Raw genomic sequence first — 19,269 nt, 5'->3', positions numbered from 1 at the left:
GCCGCCTGGGAGGGGCCGCGCGCGCAGGCGCTGTGACTTCCCGGGGCCGCACTGCACCCTGGGAGCGGGGCTGGCGGCGGGAGGAGCTGCGCACGGCGCAGGTGAGGCTGCGGGGGGACGGGACCGGCCGGGCCGGGTCGGGTCGGGTCGAGCGTGCGGTGCCCGGGCGGCGCAGTCCCTGGATGCAGCCGCATCCCCGTCGCTGTGGTCCACGAGCGGCTTGGCCGCACGGGATGGCGAGGCAAGGCGGAGTACACGCTGATGGAGTCAAGGCCTCTCTTGCAACTTGTGGCTGCTCTGCCTGGGGGCCTCCTGCGGCGCGGCCTCGGGACCCGCTCGCTCCAGGGCGGGCCTGGGCTGCCGGCCAGGCTGCCGGCGTGGTGCGGCCGCTCCAAGGGAATCGCTGGAACCGGCAGCCTTCGGGTGTTGGAAGGACTCAGCGTTGATACTGGAATAAAAGTACCCTGACGGATGTAAGAGCTGTGCCGCAGAGGTTGCTGTCAGTGATTAAGGTCGTTGCTAAGTTGTATGCGGCTAGTGGGTAACGGAGCAGTTCGACTTTACACACTTGAGCAGGATGCTCTAGAGCGGCAGAGAACAAACAAGCAGATTTCATGTTAGATTTTCGCATGCGTGTGAATACTTTTTTAGTCAGAGATAGGAAAAAGCTCAGCAGATTACAAGATTTTTTTTTTTTTTTTTCATCTTTTAAAGTATCTTTTTCTAGCTGCCTAGAAATGCTAGACTTGTATGGAATATTTGATGTGTCCATGACCAAGTTGCACGAAATTAACACAGTGAATGTTAGGGTGTTAGTTTGTTATGGGATAGCAATTGAAGGTGGAAAAAAACAGTAAGCTCCTTAATTGGAACTGTGATGAAAGCTATGTATTTTTGGATTCACTGAAAGTTTCTTTCTATTTTGTTTCAAATATACCTAATGCATAGCTTGGGATAATCGTGTCAGCAGCTGTGTGTGCTAGGGAGAAACACAACTACTGTAGCAGGATATCTGCTCAGCTGCTTACTCCTGAGCATGTAAAAACATTTCTGCTTTGGTAGCATTAGTTTGGTAATAATCATGCGGTGTGTTTTTCCATCTCTTTGAGACCCTTGCGTGTAATTAGGGGTAGCACATTGTACCACAGAAATCATTAGCTTGTTTGCCTCATAAATTTTTATACTGTTGTGCTACTAGGTTGTTGCCCAGGTGTGAAGAATAATGTTAAATAACGCATATTAAATAGCCTAGACTTTTTTTTTCCTTAAAAACTTTATGTGTAGTATCTCTACAAGTAGCTTACTTACATTTCCATGAGGCTTGTAACAGATCCTGAAACTTGCAAGAGGTTAGGGTTAGCAACCATTCATAACTCCCTTTGTCTAAGTTTGTGTTTAGCTCATAATGAATTACTTAATCATGATGGTTTTCAAAACATATTTGCTTCATCCTTTCCACTTTTTGTGCTATGAACTGTACAAACATGGGGTTTCTTTCTGAATTGTAACCAGGATTTTTTTCTGAGGTTGCTTTTTAGTTGTGACTTGATATTTTTGTGATAAGAGAACTTCTTTCACTTAAGATGACAAAATCGAGATAACAAAATTTATGAAGACAGTCAAGTGTTAATAATTATTAAAGAGTTTTAGGAACTTGTTTGCAATTTCAGTATTACCGTTGACTTGTTGGGTGCTTTAACTTATATTTAGTTGGGAAAACATGAATTGCTGGGGTTTTTTTGGTATATGTTGTTTTATCTGAATAATATGGCTTCCCTTCATTTTTTCAAGGGCATTTAAACTGTGTTTATCCTTAGTCTCTTAGTGTTTTAATATTCCTACTGTGCTATTGGGAAGTCTGACTGGCATGGAAGTCAGACTTCTTAATTTTGAAGTAGTTAGCTTCCTTCACTACATACTTCCAACTTCTTTTTAGAAGGCTTTTTTCCTCAAATTTTGCAGATTATGATGAGTGCACCAAGTAAAGCGATAGAACTGCAGCTACAAGTGAAGCAAAATGCTGAAGAGCTGCAGGATTTTATGAGAGAATTGGAGAGCTGGGAAAAAGATATTAAAGAAGTGGATTCTGAACTCAGGAAACAGAGTGGGGTCCCAGAAGAGGTAAGAAAACACAAGACCAGTGTCAACTCAGCTATTCATACTGTGATAGTGTTTATAATAATTATATTTTGCATTAGCAAAATTACATTTGTTGACTTAAAATATCTGAATAGAAGGCATGAACTAACATGTGTTCTTCACCTGAAGGAAATGAGAGATTCCTCTGTAAACTTCACCACCAACAGAGCTGTGGGGCAGTAGCCTCTGAATGTGATGAGGCCAGTAAATTTTTTATTGGTTCTGGGTGGATCTGTGAGAACGTTTCTGTTTGCAGCATCAGTATTGCTAATTTACTGCTGACATTTAGTATATTGAAGTGATTCTCTGAAGAGAGTTGTCTTCTAAAACTCAGTTTTGTATCATACATGTAATATTTACATGTATATGTTGAAAGATTTATGGTTGTTGTTCTTAGTGGTTTTGTAGAACTCAGGAGAACAGTGTGCTGGATGGATTTCTAAAATAAAACTGACCACTAGATAGACTGCATAGAGTGTCTAGACACAGGTGCTGTAGATTCTTCAGTGCAAGTGATTTTCACACATCTGTTTTATAATAAGTTACTTAATTCTATTTAGAATTTGCCACCAATTCGAAACAAGGCTTTTAAGAAAAAGAAGAAAAGCAAAAATAAAGTCCCTTCAAAGATAACCTCTGAGGAAAACAAGAAAAATAAGATCAAGTCTTACGATTATGAAGCATGGGGAAAACTTGATGTGGTGAGTCTTAAGATTTGCTTTGTTGTCTGAGTCTTGTCCCCAGTTGATTCTGTATTAAATAAGATTTTGTTATAGTGCTGAGAATTCAGTCCACCCGTCAGTATCTTACTGTGCTCTGTACTATATGAACTTAGGGTAGCTTTCTCCCAAAAGATTACACATTTAATATTTGGAATATTGATAAATACTTGGTTTTCTATTGACTGTGCTTTCATCCAGCAGATTAAATTTGAGTTTAAGGGGAAAAAACCCTTTTAACAATAGGCCTATTAAAATGTCATAATTATAGTAGAATATAAGACTAAACACAACTGTCAGTGTTGAAGGACATATTAATAAAATCTTACTTGTATTATTTTGCGTTGTTAAATTATAATGAAGACAACTGTTGGCTTTTTTTTTTTTCTGATTCCAGGATAAAATACTTGAAGAACTTGATAAAGAAGATAGTACTCATGATTCTGTATCTCCAGAATCAGACTCTGAAGAAGATGGAATTCATGTAGATGCTGAAAAGGCTCTTGCAGAGAAGGAAAAGGTTACAGAATTACTGATGTTTATTATTGGTAAAGTAGCAATTTGGGTATAGGAGTATTTGCAATTTTCTTTTAAAAGATCATCCACTGAGACCACACATCTGGAAAAAGAATTGACTGTTTGGAAGTCTTTCTGTCTGTTTCCCTGCCCATTATTCCAAAATTCTCACTGCAGTTCTATTCCTTCTAATTGTTAGTAGCAGCAAGCCTGGTAGATTTTAATTAATGTGTCCTTGTGATGACGAATGTATTGGTGATGTTTTGCTTTGAGAAGTTGAATGGCTGTATAGAATTGATATATAGACCAAACTTTTTTACCTGAACACAACATCTGAAGGCCCCAAACTAAATCTGCAAGAACTTAAAAATACGTCCTTTGTGATGCCGGTACATCTGGAAATGATGGGTGAATTACTTTGCTTTAATAATGGCAAATTCATACCGGTTCAGTTTTACCTAACAGGGTAGGATATAGAAAGAGATCTATGGCATGCTTCGTTGCCATGAGAAAGAGGCTAAGTTGTGTAGCAGCTTCTCTGTTTTTGATAAACTTCTTTGTTTGTAAGCAATCACCTACCCCATCTGTCAGTCAGTATTGACTTCAGTAGTTCTAGCTTCGGTTTGGGTTTTTGTGGGGTTGTTTGTTTGATTGTTTTAAATTGCCTGTGTGGGTGATGTTTGTGTTGTATTCCTGCTGCTGTGGGAATTCCTTATCATGTGATCTGCAGTCTACACTGCACAGAAGTTGAGATGTCTTTGGCCACTATTATCTTGGTTGCAGTGAGGTCATTGAGGATGCATGAGATAAGTTGTGTCCCAGAGGAGGCAGAAGTGAGAATGTCGACTTGGAAAGCAAAGATGTCAAACCTAGTTACTACAAACTTAAAAAAAAAATTAAAAAATCAATAATTTAAGTAGCTATATATGTGCTTGTTACAGGTTTCTGGAAAAGAACTAGAGACACTGAAAATTAATATTTTATAGACCTGTGTTATAGACTACATAATGAAAATTATAATATGGTGCACTTAGAATATATTAGTAAGTATATTTTATGGTAAAGCAGTACTTCATGGGAAATGTTGAACAAAATGTTTAAGCATTTCTAAAATACTTTGATTTTTTTATAGGTTTTTAATTAGCAATGTGTCTGCCAATGTACGGTAACTTGCTGAAAAAGCTTTTTTCTATTTACAGGGTAATAACTATTTTAAACAAGGAAACTTTGATGAAGCTATAAAATGCTATACTAGAGGGATGCATTCTGATCCATACAATCCAGTATTGCCCACAAACAGAGCATCAGCATTTTATAGAATGAAAAAGTAAGACTTGCATTGTTAAATCTGTAATATTTTTGTACTTGAAATGCTACCTTCAGATTTTTGGTTTAGTTTTAATCCTTGATTTATACGTTATGCTGTGGCGTGTAAGTCTTACACATTAGTCTGTGTAAGGCCATTGTTGCAACCTGCTTTCCAGTTTCAAAGTAAAATAGGAATTGCCAGGAGAAGCAATCTGGTAGTTTCCCTCATCAAATTTTCCTTAGCTTGCACACCAGTAGTTCACTGTCTTCTGTGTTACTGTGTAAGACTTGAAGATAAAAGAGGAAGAGAAAGTTAAATTGCCTTTCAGATTCAGTGAGCTCTGTTTCTAAGGCTTTGATTAGTTTTGGGTGAAGAAAGGATGCAGGGAGTTGGTTGTTCTCCTGCGGCAGTCGAGATTCTTGACTGCTTTCCGTTCTTATTTTAATGTATTTGGAATCAGGAGAAGTGTAAATACTTGGTTTGTGCTCCTTCTGAAGCATGTAAGATTTCAATGTTATCAAGAACTTGGAGAGGCTCTGAGTGAGATAAACTACTGAAGTTTTGGGGTTTGTTACCTAGACATGTCCAAACTACTCATTCGGTTTTTTGATAGGTTTTCTGTTGCGGAATCTGACTGCAATTTAGCACTTGCTTTAGATAGAAATTACATAAAGGCTTATGTGAGAAGAGGGGCCGCTCGCTTTGCTTTGAAAAATCTTCAAGGTGCTAAAGAAGGTGGGTCTCTTTTAGTTCTTTTCTTAAAATATATGCAAACTGATGTGATCTGCATCTTTGATGGAGGAATTTAATTTTCATTTCCTATAAACAAAGAAATGAAATACCATGTTGCATATTCTTCTGGTAAGGTAAAATTCAAGTAGCAAGTCCAAGTGATAGTGGTAGATATTAGTAGTTCTGGAATGGTTCAGATTTAACTGTTTTACAATGATATATTCCTTGAAATATCTCATTCTTCTTGGGTCACTACAAAAAAGGTTTATCTCAAAAGAATGCTCTGCCTACTGGTCTGTGCTTCCCACCTGAAACATATTTTTCCGATCTTCTGATAGATTATGAAAAGGTTTTGGAGCTGGATGCAAACAACTTTGAAGCAAAAAATGAACTGAGGAAAATTAATCAGGTAATAAGATTAAGGCCCTAACAAAATCAGTACACCCTGTTTAGTTTGTATAACAAGAACTGATTCAACAAATTCTCACGTGCTTTTTCTGGCATATGAAGTTCACTGGGGTGAAAATCTTTAGTGAGGTTTCTTTTGGAGAAACTCACACATATGCAAATAAGAGTGGATCTCAGACTAAGACTGCATGTGTGCACCATCTGGCATTCTTTGGAATTTTTTGCTGGTTGGTTTTCTTTGGTTGAGTTTTGGTGGGTTGGTTGGTTTATTTTTAAATTTTTCCCCCATTTTATACCTCCTGTGTTAATGCCCTTTTCAGTCATGCTTAGTATTTTGGTATAGGGTAGCACAGCACATGAGATAACCTCCATGTTCTCTTGGCCATAAAACTGCTTGCTGGCCTGCTTGTAGTCTCACTGATTGCTGTGGTCAACCCAACTGGAAAGTTATTCTAAGAATAAAACAAAATACTCTAGTCCAAGTTAGATCCCTATCATGACAGGAAGTAGAATGTTAATTATGATGACTTTTCGTAAATACAAGCTCACCTGTCATTTCTGTATTAATTTAGTTACAGCTCTTCAACTATATTTTTGACAGTGCTTGAAAAATTTATTTTCCAAATGAAGATGCAAAGTCTCCAGTAACTGAGAAAATAAATGATATGTAAATTGGACTATACAAAGGTTCCATGAGTCATGGAACAATTTCAACTTGTTTTTAAATTGTCTCTTTAAATTTGCATTTAATGTACAACACAAGCACTTCCGTTAAAAAGCTTGGCAGATTTTCTTATCTTAAAAGTTTAGAAATTATTTTAATTTATGTTCTGGAAATGTTTAAGTGGGGAAATACTTACTGAAGGAAAAAAATTGTTTTTACAGGCTCTGTCATCAAAAGAAAATTCAGAACAGAAAGAGTTTGAAGTTGCAGTCAGAACAGGATTAACAGATGAAGAGAAGCAGCGCATTGAAGACCAGCAGCTCAAGCAAAAAGCAATTGCAGAAAAAGATCTGGTAGGTCACAGATTCTGGTGGAACAGGAGGAACCTAGCAAAGAAAAGGGTTGTGTTGTTACATTAGTTATGCAAATGTATCAATTAAACCTTGTACTTCATATATGGAATGTTCTTGATGTTACCTTAGATGTTTCCCATTTTGGCCTTTAGGAAGGTGAATGGGACAGGGAGTTCTGTTTGGATTTGTCTGGAGGAATAATTATAAAAGGTAGCTTTTACAGTCCAAATTGTATATGCAAAATTCAAAATACATGGTAAGAGAAATAGAACTTAAACTGCACTTTACAAAGATCCTATTTCTCCATTATTATAAGCATCTTGATGTTTGTTTGTCCAAGGGGAGTTGTGGACTATTTCTTGTTTTCAAACGGCTGATGACATGATGAATAGTAGTTATAAAAAGGACTTTGGGGATGCAGACAACAATGACAATAAAAATGTATTTCTGGATACGTAGTCTTTACTCATGGTTGGCTTATTTATTTCCCCCTCTCACCACTCTTTCAATAAATAAATAACATTCCCAAGTGAACCAAAGTATTTCTGTTCACTTACCTAGCTGTGTAACTTCTGACTTACCATTATTCAGATTTGCTACACCGGTTGTAAGAAGTAATTAGTCAGATAAGAATCAAAGTATGCATTAAGGAACAAGAGTTTGAATAGGTCTCAGAAAGGAAATTTCAGTCTAATGCAATACTTCATTGGCAGCAAAACCGGCTCACTGCAGGCTTGTTCCTGATGACATGGATCCTTGTCAGGTCTGAACTATGGCCTTCCTGATTTTTGGTCAGTCAGTAGAGTAGGAGTAAAGAGGATGTGCAGCTTCAAATTAGTACTGAGAAGCAAAAGGTAATTTTAGTCCCCCAGAAACAAACAAAAAAGTAATGTAACTTTCTTGTATGGAGCTTTAATTAGAAAACAACAACATTTGGACCCAAGTAATATTTGAGGGTAAGTTTCATGGAGCAGGATAAAGATGGGTTTGTGAAGTGCAAAAAGTTACCTTGAAAGGGGAATTGTGAACATTCAGCTTGTGTTTAAATTCATGAGGTACAGGGTAGGTTATCCTGCACATCAAGCATGAAATTAAATAACAGGTTGTAGACTTAAAAGTCTGCATTTGAACTAGGCATGTAGCAAAGTTTTTTTTATCCTTGAAATATTAGAAAGTATTAGGATAATTTTGTGTTCTACCTCCAAACTTAGATAGGAAGAGATACGCTGTAACTGTCTGCCCTGATGTGGGTTTTCTTTGCGATTCATGTTCATACTTACGTTAAGACCCTCTCTGCAAAAAAGGATAAGAAGGTTCATTGCACTAGATTTTCTCAATGCTGGGGTTTTTTTGTGACCTACCTATTCCAGGGTAACGGTTATTTCAAAGAGGGAAAGTACGAGGCTGCAATAGAATGTTACACCCGTGGTATCGCAGCAGATGGCACCAATGCACTACTGCCAGCTAACAGAGCCATGGCCTACCTAAAGATTGAGAAGTAAGTGGAATTGCACATGCTGTATTGTTTATTGTAAATCAGGAAGAATAATGAACCAGCAGATTTTTCACTCAAGCTGAGTTACTGTCACTCCTCATTTTTGTTAGAATTCAGTATAGAATAAATCACAAAGTAGTAAAGGACAGCAAACAAATCTGTTTCTGTGATCTTGAAATGCAGTTTGTAGGAAGCAAGTTCTGAAAGAATAAAATAGCACCAGTATGAAAGAAGAATGGTTTCTGAAGTTGGATTTTTGTTCTTCTATGGGTGCAAAATTCTGATATTCACGTTTCTGAAAGAAACTGCCCAAAGCTTTGTCTTTGACTATGAAACCCAGTCAGCTACTAAATGTTGTACTGTAAAAAGAAGTGAATTATAACTTCTGCCTTTGGAGGGAACGAATAAAAGCTTTTTCTGGAAATGGTTACCTTTTAAAAATGCTTCTTTTAACTTCACTGATAGAGGCGTGTATGTGTCGCTTGTTTATTTTTAATTAAATTTTATCCAAAAAAAACCAGAAACTGTAGAGAAATTCATGCTTTCCAGCAAATTAGATAAGTTCCATATGGACAGTTTTTAGGTGTGAACGTTTTTTGACTCTGTGACGGTGTGGTAATTTTAAACTTAGCTGATAGCATGAGAAGCAGAGAGCAGAGGGTTATGTTGGTCATGTGTTTTAACGTAACATGGCTGAGTATCTGTAGAGACAGTATATAGATCTCAACTTAGGATAAGATGGGTTGCATGGATAGTATTTCTGACACAACACCTGTAATTTAAGACAGCAGAATGGAAATAATCTTCTGTGAGATTCAGAGGAAGCGATAATTTAATTGAATGACCAAGCAAGAAAGTGATTCCGTATGATAAATCTTGTATTGGGTCTTTACATTTGAAAGAGGACCTAACATTAAATGCAACAAAAGCCCATTGGTATTCTTACAAACTGCTCGTGCTGATGAGAACACCAAATAAAAATTAATTTGCGTAAATATAATGATAGTTTGAACATGGAGAAGAGGAATGAATGAAGATACTTTAATAAGCACATAGTGGAATTATGATCTAATGTAACAGTATAAATGGATGGAATTTTAATCTTAAAATGAAGCAAATGACATTAATGCAAAGATATTCTGAATTCTGATTCTGAAATAGTTAAGGACAAGTCACAGAATTCCAAATGTAGAGAAATTTATTCTCATGCATACTTACTTCTTCTCTCTGGTATGTTTTCTTTGTTTGTAATGGTATTTCTAGTTTTCAGAAGTACAAAGCCATGGTACTTAATTGGATTTTAAGGCTGTTGTTGAATTTTTAAAGTGAGCTTTGCTCTGACAAGCTTTAAGTGTTTTTTTCTTCTTTACAGAGGATGTGAATTTTTATAATGCTAAAAAGAATCAGCACTTTGTTATGAGATACCAAAAGATACAGCTTAAATTTCAAGGTGCTGCAAAACCATATTTTATGGGAATTTTTTAATTTGCATTTTAGCTCAGTGATATGTTTATATATGTAGGTAATGATATTTTATATTTTAATTGGTTTGGGTAGCTCTGTCTTTTCAGTTGAAACTGCTTCTTGAAACTGATTATTAATTTTATACTACGCTTTTGCTGAGGTACAAAGAGGCAGAAGATGACTGCACACAAGCTCTGCTCTTAGATTCTTCCTATTCTAAAGCTTTTGCTAGAAGAGGAGCTGCCAGAGTTGCTCTTGGAAAGCTAAAGGAAGCTGTTCAAGGTATGATTTTGAATTAACCTAGATGTGGTAGGTAAGAGAGCAGTATAAGGACATCCTGATCTTTTTTGTTCTGACTTACTAAGATGATCAGTGCAAGAGTTAAGAATTAAGTGGTTTCTGTTGATTTCACTGAATATGTATAAAAACCTCTTGTGTTGGTGCCCACATAATGGGAAGAGACTTGTATGAATTTACAGCTATTGCTGGTTTTGATTAGTAGTAAGAAATAGTTTGAGTTGTTCTTTTAAAAGGTAGGTCATGATATGGGCATTAGGATGATTTGTAAGGGGATGGACAGTGAGGTAGATTGAGAACTGGCTGACCAACAGATCCCAGAGCGTCTTAATCAGTGGCAGGCCTTCAACTTGATACAGGGTCTAGTTGGAGACCCTTCACTAGTGGTGTCCCTCAAGGTTCAATACTGGGCCCATTGTGGTTTAACTTGTTCATCAATTACTTGATGAAGGGGCAGATGCTTCCTCAGCAAGTTAAGTGATGACAAAAAGCTTGGAGAAGTGGCCAGTACCCCAGAGGGCTCTGAGCCTTCCAGAAGAACCTTGACAGACTGGAGAGAAAAGGCAAATGCAGGGTCCTGCACATGGGGAAGAATAACCCCTGCCAGCACAGGCTTGGGGCTGACCTGCTGGGAGAAGGACCTGGTGGACAAGCTGTCCATGAGCCAGCAGTGCCCTTGTGGCCAGGAAGGACAATGGACTCCTGGGCTGCATTTGGAAGAGCATTGCCATCAGGGCCAGGCAGGTGATCCTGCTCCTCCACTGAGCCCTGGTGAGGCACATCTGGAGTGCTGTGTCCAGTTCTGGGCTCCTCAGTGCAAGAGAGACACGGAGCTCTTTGGAGTGGAGGAATGATCAGAGGAATGGAGCATCTGTCTTACGGGGAGAGGCCGAGGGAGCTGTGGCTCTTCAGTCTTGAGATTGACTGAGAGGTGACCTCACCAGTGTCCCATCGATATCTGAAGGGATGGTGTCAAAAGGATGGAGCCAGGCTCTGCTTGGTGGTTCCAAGCAATAGGACAAGAGGCAGCAGGCAGAAACTGATGCACAGGAGGATGAGGAAGAACTTCTTTACTATGGAGGTGACCACACACTGGAACATATTGCCCGAAGAAGTAGAGTCTCCCTCACTGGAGATATTCGAGGACTGCCTGGATACAGTCCTGTGCATTGCATTCCAGAATGACCCTGATGAGCAGGGAGGTTGGACCAGATAATCCACTGGCCTTCCAACCTTGCCCATTCTGTTACTTACCTGCCTTTAATTATTTTTAGAGCTATGAAAGGAAAATAGAAGGTTTAAAAATCTGCCATGTGCATGTTGTGACTTGAAATATCTACAGTATGTGTTATTTTCCACTCAGATTTTGAAGCTGTTCTGAAGCTGGAACCTGGAAATAAACAAGCAATAAATGAACTCACAAAAATAAGGAATGTATGTATGCTTATTTGGGTATAGTGGGATTTTGTTTGTTTGGGAGCTTTTTGTAAGGCTATAGTACTAGAAGGGTTTTTTTTCTTTATTACATTATTTTTAACATACCTTGTATTTGTTCATGAACCACCTGATCTTTTGGACAACTTGCCATTTTTCAGGAATTAGCTGAGAAGGAGCAGCAGACTCACCAAGAATATCCTGCAGTGTTGATTAAAGAAGCAGAAATTAAAAATATAGTGAAAATGATTGATAATCCGTTACAGATTAAATCAACAGTAAGTTATGTGAATTGCTTTCTATAATGATGGGAAAAGTAGAGCTTAGAGTTAAAATCTATGTTCTGTACTGTAGACTAACCCTGGATAGGTAGCCTTGCCTGTGGAAAGCCAAAAATTTATAAATTTAGTCTTTTGATATTTTTCAGGAACATATGCATACATGGAAATGCTGAAGTTCACAGCAGTGGTAGTGTAAGCGTTCAGGCTGCAGTACCACCCTCAGCAAATATGGTGTATGCATACATTTATAATGTGGATTAGACAGGCAGCCCCCAAAACCCTGTCTTGTGGCCTTAGTAACATTGCAGTTGAGAGTAAATGGGAAAGAGTTGAGAAGCTCTGGGTAAACTTTCATTTCTACTGCTCTTTACAGGTTTTACAGCAGCCATAATGGTTATAAGACATGTTGCCTACTTTCGTCATATGCTGCTGTCATGTAGGGCTGCTTTCCAAAGAGCTTTGAGCATGCCTTTTCATCCATATAAACTGCAGGACAGCTGGATATTGGTTTTCAATAAGCAGTGTATTTGGATGAATGAGCAATGTATCAATTATCAGTGGTTATAGTTAGGTGAAAAAATGCTATACCAGGTTTCTTTGTGTATTAGACTTCCTCTTTTAGTACATTTAATCTTTATACATTCAGTTGTGTAAATACAAAGGGTGCTCGTACTTTGTATGTGTATGCACTCATGCTATTTGAAAACCTTTGTTTACCCTCATAAATAATATAATTCAGACGGATAGTTCTAGTAGAAAATGTGTGATTAGTTTGATCCTTTGGGAGGGGGGAGTATTATGTTCTCTCTATAACTTGAAACATTATTTCTTTAAACCTAAATGAATTTATTGTGAAGTATCTGAAACACTGTAGTCAGTTATATTTATTAAGTGTTCACTTTGGCTGCTAAATTAAGTAAAGATGCTAGGTTGGTTGTATTCCTATTGTTACTCTGTTAAAGTAGAATAAGTATAGATGAAACATCTGTACATTTATTTACTAGTGCCATTTCCTAGAAGTCTAAATTGTTGAGTATGTTCAATCATGTGCATTTGCCTCTATTTCTAGAGCAATACATTCTATGTTCATGTTCAGGAAATTAAGTTCTAAAGTAAAAAGTGATGAGAGCTTTTTTTCTAAGACCTGTGATGGTGGCACTAGGTGATGGTCAAAAATAGTGAGGATCCTGCAAAGATTAAATAAACTGAAGCATTTTAGCATGTGGTGGAATTAATAACCTTAGGATATATGTAATTTGGTCAGTCAGCAAAATTGAGTTACAGATATTTATTATATCATAATTGTAAGTTGTGGGCCAAGGCCTGTGTTGTTGGATTTTTTTTGTTTGTTTGTTTTTTGTTTTGCTAAATTACAAAGCTTGACCACATAATGGGACAAAGTATAAGATAGATCTTGCCTATTCAACCTTAGTGGGAAAAAGTATACATTTTACATTTTTAATTATTACTGGGAAAACAGACTGCATATGGAGATCGACTAGGGTAAGGATATACTGGTTTATCAGGATAAAGCAATAAAATTATATCAGGCTTCATGTAGAATTTTATGGTTTCAGGTTTTGCCATTTACCTTTATGCAAAGTGTCCTCTCTGTGCACCAGTACAGAGATAACTGGTTATCATACAATTATTTTAAGTTACACACAGCTGTGTCTGGCATCTGTTTAAATACTTGCGGTGAGTCCACGTGTGACATGAGTGAGATCTGTGCTCTGTTTAGAAGCCATTGCGAAGGATAGATATTGAGGAAGTTGATGATGATACATCTGATGGTGACTTGCCCAGCACTACTTTAGTCAATAACTGGAAGAATTCAGTGAGTGTTGAAGAAACAGAAACTCTAGATCAGGATGATCTGTTGACTGCAGTTGATATTCCAAAAGCAAAGCACTTGAAAATAGAAGAAATCAGTGATACATCACTATTACAGTAAGTATAATTCTGATCCTCTTTTAAAAAGGTAAATGTAGTTGGAATATCATCTTCATTTCAAGATCTCTACATGTGGTGAGGTATTGAAGATACTTTGGAGAATCTGAATTAAAAAGGAAATGTTTAAAGAAGCTGCACATCTGCCTCTTTAACCACACAGTGTTTGAGACAAATATGATCTGTTTACTGTCGGGGGGAAAACTCAGTCTTACATTGCAAATATAAAGAAATTCATATTTCCCTGCATATGCTGTACTCTTTCTTGCTTTGGTACTCCATCTGCACTAGCTGTTTTTTACAACTTTTATTTGTAGTTTTTTAGAAGACATTTTGAACCGAGTTCAGTCATTCTTTGTACCCCAGTTGTGTGAGAGAAGGGGAGCAGATGAGTGGCACCACTCTTTCTCTGCTGAGGCGGGAGGTAGCTTCAGATGTGCTCAGTTTCTAAGTCACACTGTGTTAGTTAGGCAAACTCAAGTCTGTCTTGCTGAAAGTAAGCTGAAGTACAGAAGCATTATCCTTACTCAGTCTTAGAACTCATTGTCCAATGCATTGACACTGCCTCGTTCTGTTAAGAGAAAGAATCCTTATGAAGGAATTTCTGTGGGAAACACTGGTCCCACCTACCTTTCCTAGCTCAGTTAAATGTGTGAAGTTGAAGAAAAAAGTATGTTCTTAGCCATTTCTTAAATCCTAAAAAATCAATGGACTTAAATGACAAATTATAGAATAAAAAATAGATCTACTGATATCAGTGCTGAAACCAGTTTATCAGTTTGACGTCATTACTGTTCTGCATTATGAAATTGCAGAAAATGAGATAGATTTTTTTTTTTTTTGGCATGTATATAGGGGGGAAACTCACTATAGAATGCAGTTAGTTCCAGAAAAAAAATAGAGGCTGAATAAATTTAAGTATTTGCAGGTGTGGTTTTTAGAAAAACTGAATCAAATATAAAGCCTGTATAATTTGAAGGAATTTTAAAATATCTGCTTGAACTAAAGCACAGTCTTTAAAAAGTTTTCACTATTATAGCTTTTAATAAATAAAAATATCTCCAGTTAGGTGTCAGTGTAGAATTTCCTTAAAAGTTTATTTGATTATGTTTTTCAAAATACCTTTGCAGGCTGCCTGTAAATGTGAAAGGAATTTCATCCACATTGCATCCATCTTTTCCTGCAAGCAAGCAGAGAGAAAAAGACATCAGAAGGTCATTTATGTCTGCTTCTCCAGTTCCTCCCATTCCTGCAAATTCTTTCCAGCTTGAATCTGACTTCAGGAAGTTGAAAGACTGCCCTGAAAACATGTACTTGTACCTGAAGGTATGAAACATAGAGTGTCAAGAGTGTTTGGACAGTTTCTTCAACATTAGTTGAAGAAACAGTACCTTTAGGTGGAAGAGATAGCTATGTTTAGAGTGTCTCAAGTGTACAATAGTCCCTTTTCTTAATTGTCTTCACATAACAGTAAGTAGTCTGATGTGCGTTGGAGTTTTTCTTCTTTTGTGCCTTTTTTATTTGCTTTAGGTACAGTCTCTGCTTTTTTTTTTTTTTTTTAATAGAAGCCCTTGTTCTTTAAAGACTTAAATACATTAGTAACTCTATTAAATTCTAATTCTTCAAGTAAGTGCTTCAAGTGAGGGTAATTAAGCATAGCAACGTTTTTAAACTGAGCACATGCTTGAAGCACAACAATCTACTTAATGTGTACTTTTACTTGCATATATTTGGGAAAAAAATCACTTAGATTTTTTTTTAAGAGAAGTTAGAAAGTACCATTACCAAAAAAACCCAAACAAACAAGCAAAAATTGTCGTTTGATGTCAAATTGTGCAGTTTGGGGTTTTTTGCTTTCTTGCACTTCAGCATTGCCCATGACCTTCTAAAAATACATGTGTGATTCTTATGACTCAGTTGTATTTTTTTTTGTTTAACTTTTTAAATTTTTCCATAGCAAATAGAGCCCTCGCTTTATGCAAAGCTGTTTCAGAAATCCTTAGATCCAGACTTGTTTAACCAGATCCTGAAAATTCTGCATGACTTCTACATTGAGTAAGTTTAACTCCTCCTTTGTTTTACGTTGCTTATTGCTGTTCTGAAAGGTTTGGGGGTTTTTTTGGTCGGGGACAGTTGTTCTTTTTGTTTTGTGTTTGGGGATTTTTTTATCTACTCTCTAGTCCCAACCTCAGGGGCTTACAAAATTGTTTCCAGCGCACGGCATTACATGAGCATAATGAAATAACTGGAATTAGTCAACAGTTGTTTCTTAAGAAGTGAAACTCATCATGAAAAATCAGGTAGAAAAGAAGTGAAAAAATACTTTTAGTGAATGTTGTTGAATTGTGTTTACTAAAGAACACCAGAAACTTGCATTAGTCTGTATGAAATAACTTTTATTCATGTTACTGTGTGTATTCTTAGAGACATAGAACTGCACATTGTCCTCTTTTTAACTTTCTAAAGCTGAGAAATTCAGAGGGTTTTGCCACACTTACTGTGATGCTTATTTGCTTATTTATTTGCTAGCATTTTACAGTTGCCTGTAGCAAATGTCTGTTGGAGACTGAGGTTCTGATAAGACTGGACCTGACAAGTTATTTTTGAAATTTCTATCCATGCTACCATTTGAGTCCTAAAGTTTATTTAATCTGTCAGAGGCAGTGTTCTGCTTTTCTGAATGGCACTGAGAAGCACACACTCGATGCTTTTCGGTGCTGTTTTATGGAGATAAGCAAGCATAAATCAATGTTTGCCTTTCCCTTGGTTTCCTTAAAAAGTAAAATGTCCATCAAATGGGTGACAGTGCTGTCTTAGAGATATAGTCCAGCATTTGGTCATACAGCATCAAAAGGCTAGGAAGCTGAAATTGTTTCCTGGTAAGAGTAAGGTAAGAGTCCTATCTCCCTCCAAAAGAAATGTGAAGTTATGAAAGAAAAACACTATTTGTTAGTATTTGTAACAAAGGCAGTACCTGTTTACTGTTGACCAGAAAAATGTAAAATTAACACAATCTAGGAATTTTTTGTGTTGATAAAAATTAAAGCAGCTGTAATTGGCTGAGCTTTTCAGTGAGTTTACTCTGGCCACAGATGCTGCTTCCTTTCACAGTACCTGATACATATAAAAGTAGTGATGTTGTGGCCAGGTGTAAGCATTAAATCGTGTAGTATGTATTCTGTTCATGGCCAGCAGTCAGTTTGCATCAGTCTAGGTTTTTGTATTTCTTCATTCTTGCTCAGCAGAACAATAATACCTACATAAAAGCTTCTGGAGACTTTTTGCTTTGCGAATGGACAAGTGATGGGGACAAAGATAGGGAATATGAAAGAGAAGGGAATTCTTTTGGTCCTTTAATTTCTTGTTCCTAAATTCTTCAATATTGCTTGCAGCTACTGAATAATTCTAATCAGCATTGGTTATTTTTATATTTGTAATAATCTTCTTCAGGAAAGAGGACCCTTCGCTCATCCTTGAAATCCTCCAGAGGCTCTCTGAATTAAAAAGATTTGATATGGCAGTAATGTTTATGTCAGGTTCAGAAAAGAAAAGTAAGTAATTTCCTAGTGTCTTTGTAAACTTGCTTTGCAATACTGTAGAATCTGGAAAAAAAAATGTAAAACTTAGCACTATTCTTGTTTATTCCATGTAATAATCACTTTTGTTGTCCAGCTTTTTATTGTTATAGAAGTTGATATGAATGTCATGTATTTTTTCTTAATCCTTTGACTCCTTATTTATTGTTTAGACTAGAAAACTACAGCTAAATCCTCTTATTTTAATCAGTAATACCACTGCATTTTATTTTGATAAAATAAGCTTTGCTAGCTTGTCAGTTTGTAGCTGGTAATGTTACAAATTTATGAATTTGTATGAAATCCTACATCTGAAATCCAGGGTATCCAGATTATACAGTTTCCACTATTAACAATTATTTCTTGACAAATCCCGACTTTTCTGTTGGCAGAGGAATGCAAACATCTCTGAAACCCTCAGCCTGGTTGTCTGTCCTGTTCTGGAGGCATCACTCCCACTAGTTTGCAATTTGTGTTGACATTGGCTTGAATTCATGGTTCATAAAAGTGGGGTTTGTGTCAAACTTTTTCTTTATTTAGCACACCAGACAGGCTGTATAATAGTGAGACACAAGCAAAACATTTCTCCGGGATCATGTAAATTTAAATTTACTATCTAGAGCTGAGTTTCACTAATAACCTTTACCCTTAAAAAATTTTGAAATATGAAACTCCTTAAAATAAAATGACTTACTGAAGTGCAATGCCTCTTACGAATGGCATTCACTTTACCTGATGTAAGCTTTACCTGCCACTGGCATTAACGTTTGTCTTCTGCGTGTAGTGGAATAGTGTCAAGATAGTAAAGAAACTAAAAGCTGCCCGTTGCCTGGATTATGTACCTGTATAAGGAAGTGTTCTTAGGCAGCTCCTGGGCATCAAAACAAAGTGAGAGTTTTGCTTTGCTACTTTTGTTCATCTTCCCAGTAGTTTAAAACTGTATTTGTATTTCAGCTGTGTAATCCATATGCCCCTTACTCTCACCAAGGAAAGAATTGGACTAATTCACCTTAAGAGTGTGAATCACAAAAATAACAGTTAATGTTGGGATTTTCTTTTTCAGTTACACAGGTATTATTCAATCATGTGAACCACATGGGATTAAAAGATGCTTCTGTTGAAGAATTGGAGAAGAAATATGGCATTTTCTCTTAGCAAGATGGCTGGCATAAATGTCTGCATTTGCACCTTTTTTCATGTGGAAATTAGCTAAGAAGCCTATAATGACTGCAATTTTGTTGCTTTTTTTAAATAATGAAACTATTAAACTTCGGTTAGCCAAATGGCAAGTGCCTGAAAAGATCATTATTTAGTTCTGCAGCACACTTGTTCTCCAGTACCTGAAACAATATGGAGCTACATTTTCTTCAGTGAAATCTGTTTTCCTGAAAAACAATTGAGCAGATTGGCATTCAGGATCTGGACTGTAGATAGAGAACTTTATTAAAAGGAAATAAATATTTATAAACATGTCTTTGGTAAGAATCAAAGTCTGTATATTAGAATTATGCATGGGTTTTTTATTTTAGAAAATAAACTGACTGTTGAATTGAAGATATTATATTGTTAAGGAGTTGGTTTTGGTTTTGTGGTTTTTTTTTTTAATTAAGGTGCCTAAATCACTCTTCTGTAAAGATCCATCACATCAGAACTTGTACTGTGCAAAATGAACCTGAAGTATGATGGCAAGAAAATTCCAGAATTTTAACTTGCATTTATCTAAAAGTGGAGTTTTAGCATTGATAGCTGAGAACCTTGAGCTATTCGTGTGAACCTCAACTATAATTGCAGAATAGAAGAAAGACAAATACTGTAGAATTAAACTAAAAGTTTAAAGAAAAACACTTTCTGTCGTCTTTCAAGAGTACTTTCAAAACAGTCTGGTGAAACTTCATCTTTTTGGGTCAGTTGTTCCTGACTGGTTAAACCCCTT

General features: G+C 36.8%; 1 protein-coding gene across 2 annotated transcripts; it reads left to right on the top strand.

The window, feature by feature from the left end:
* Positions 1-19: 19 nt before the first annotated feature.
* On the top strand, positions 20-18,893 carry RPAP3 (RNA polymerase II associated protein 3). 2 transcript variants are annotated; one of them, XM_040061510.1, is made up of 17 exons: positions 20-101; positions 1,963-2,121; positions 2,700-2,840; positions 3,256-3,378; positions 4,574-4,701; positions 5,297-5,418; positions 5,754-5,824; positions 6,709-6,840; positions 8,211-8,338; positions 9,960-10,081; positions 11,460-11,530; positions 11,692-11,808; positions 13,553-13,761; positions 14,892-15,087; positions 15,719-15,816; positions 17,212-17,312; positions 18,400-18,893. In XM_040061510.1, the coding sequence occupies exons 2-17, from the start codon at positions 1,966-1,968 to the stop codon at positions 18,489-18,491; spliced, it is 2,007 nt and encodes a 668-aa protein (XP_039917444.1). In that variant the 5' UTR covers positions 20-101; positions 1,963-1,965; the 3' UTR covers positions 18,492-18,893. The 2 variants fall into 2 exon arrangements, with proteins under 2 accessions (XP_039917444.1, XP_039917445.1); XM_040061511.2 differs by lacking the exon at positions 20-101 and adding an exon at positions 372-473.
* The last annotated feature ends 376 nt before the right edge of the window (positions 18,894-19,269 follow it).

Source organism: Hirundo rustica, chromosome 4 (genome assembly GCF_015227805.2).
Source record: "Hirundo rustica isolate bHirRus1 chromosome 4, bHirRus1.pri.v3, whole genome shotgun sequence".
Lineage (NCBI taxonomy): Eukaryota > Metazoa > Chordata > Aves > Passeriformes > Hirundinidae > Hirundo > Hirundo rustica.
The sequence above is the reverse complement of the archived record's forward strand: the minus strand, read 5'-3'. Positions and strand labels throughout refer to the sequence as shown.

Bases quoted from the DNA above. Each gene is read 5' to 3' on its own strand.
- RPAP3 (XM_040061510.1), top strand. From the start codon at position 1,966: ATGATGAGTGCACCAAGTAAAGCGATAGAACTGCAGCTACAAGTGAAG. The intron at 6,841-8,210 runs GTAGGTCACAGA...TACCTATTCCAG, and splicing joins CAATTGCAGAAAAAGATCTG to GGTAACGGTTATTTCAAAGA. The intron at 11,531-11,691 runs GTATGTATGCTT...GCCATTTTTCAG, and splicing joins AACTCACAAAAATAAGGAAT to GAATTAGCTGAGAAGGAGCA.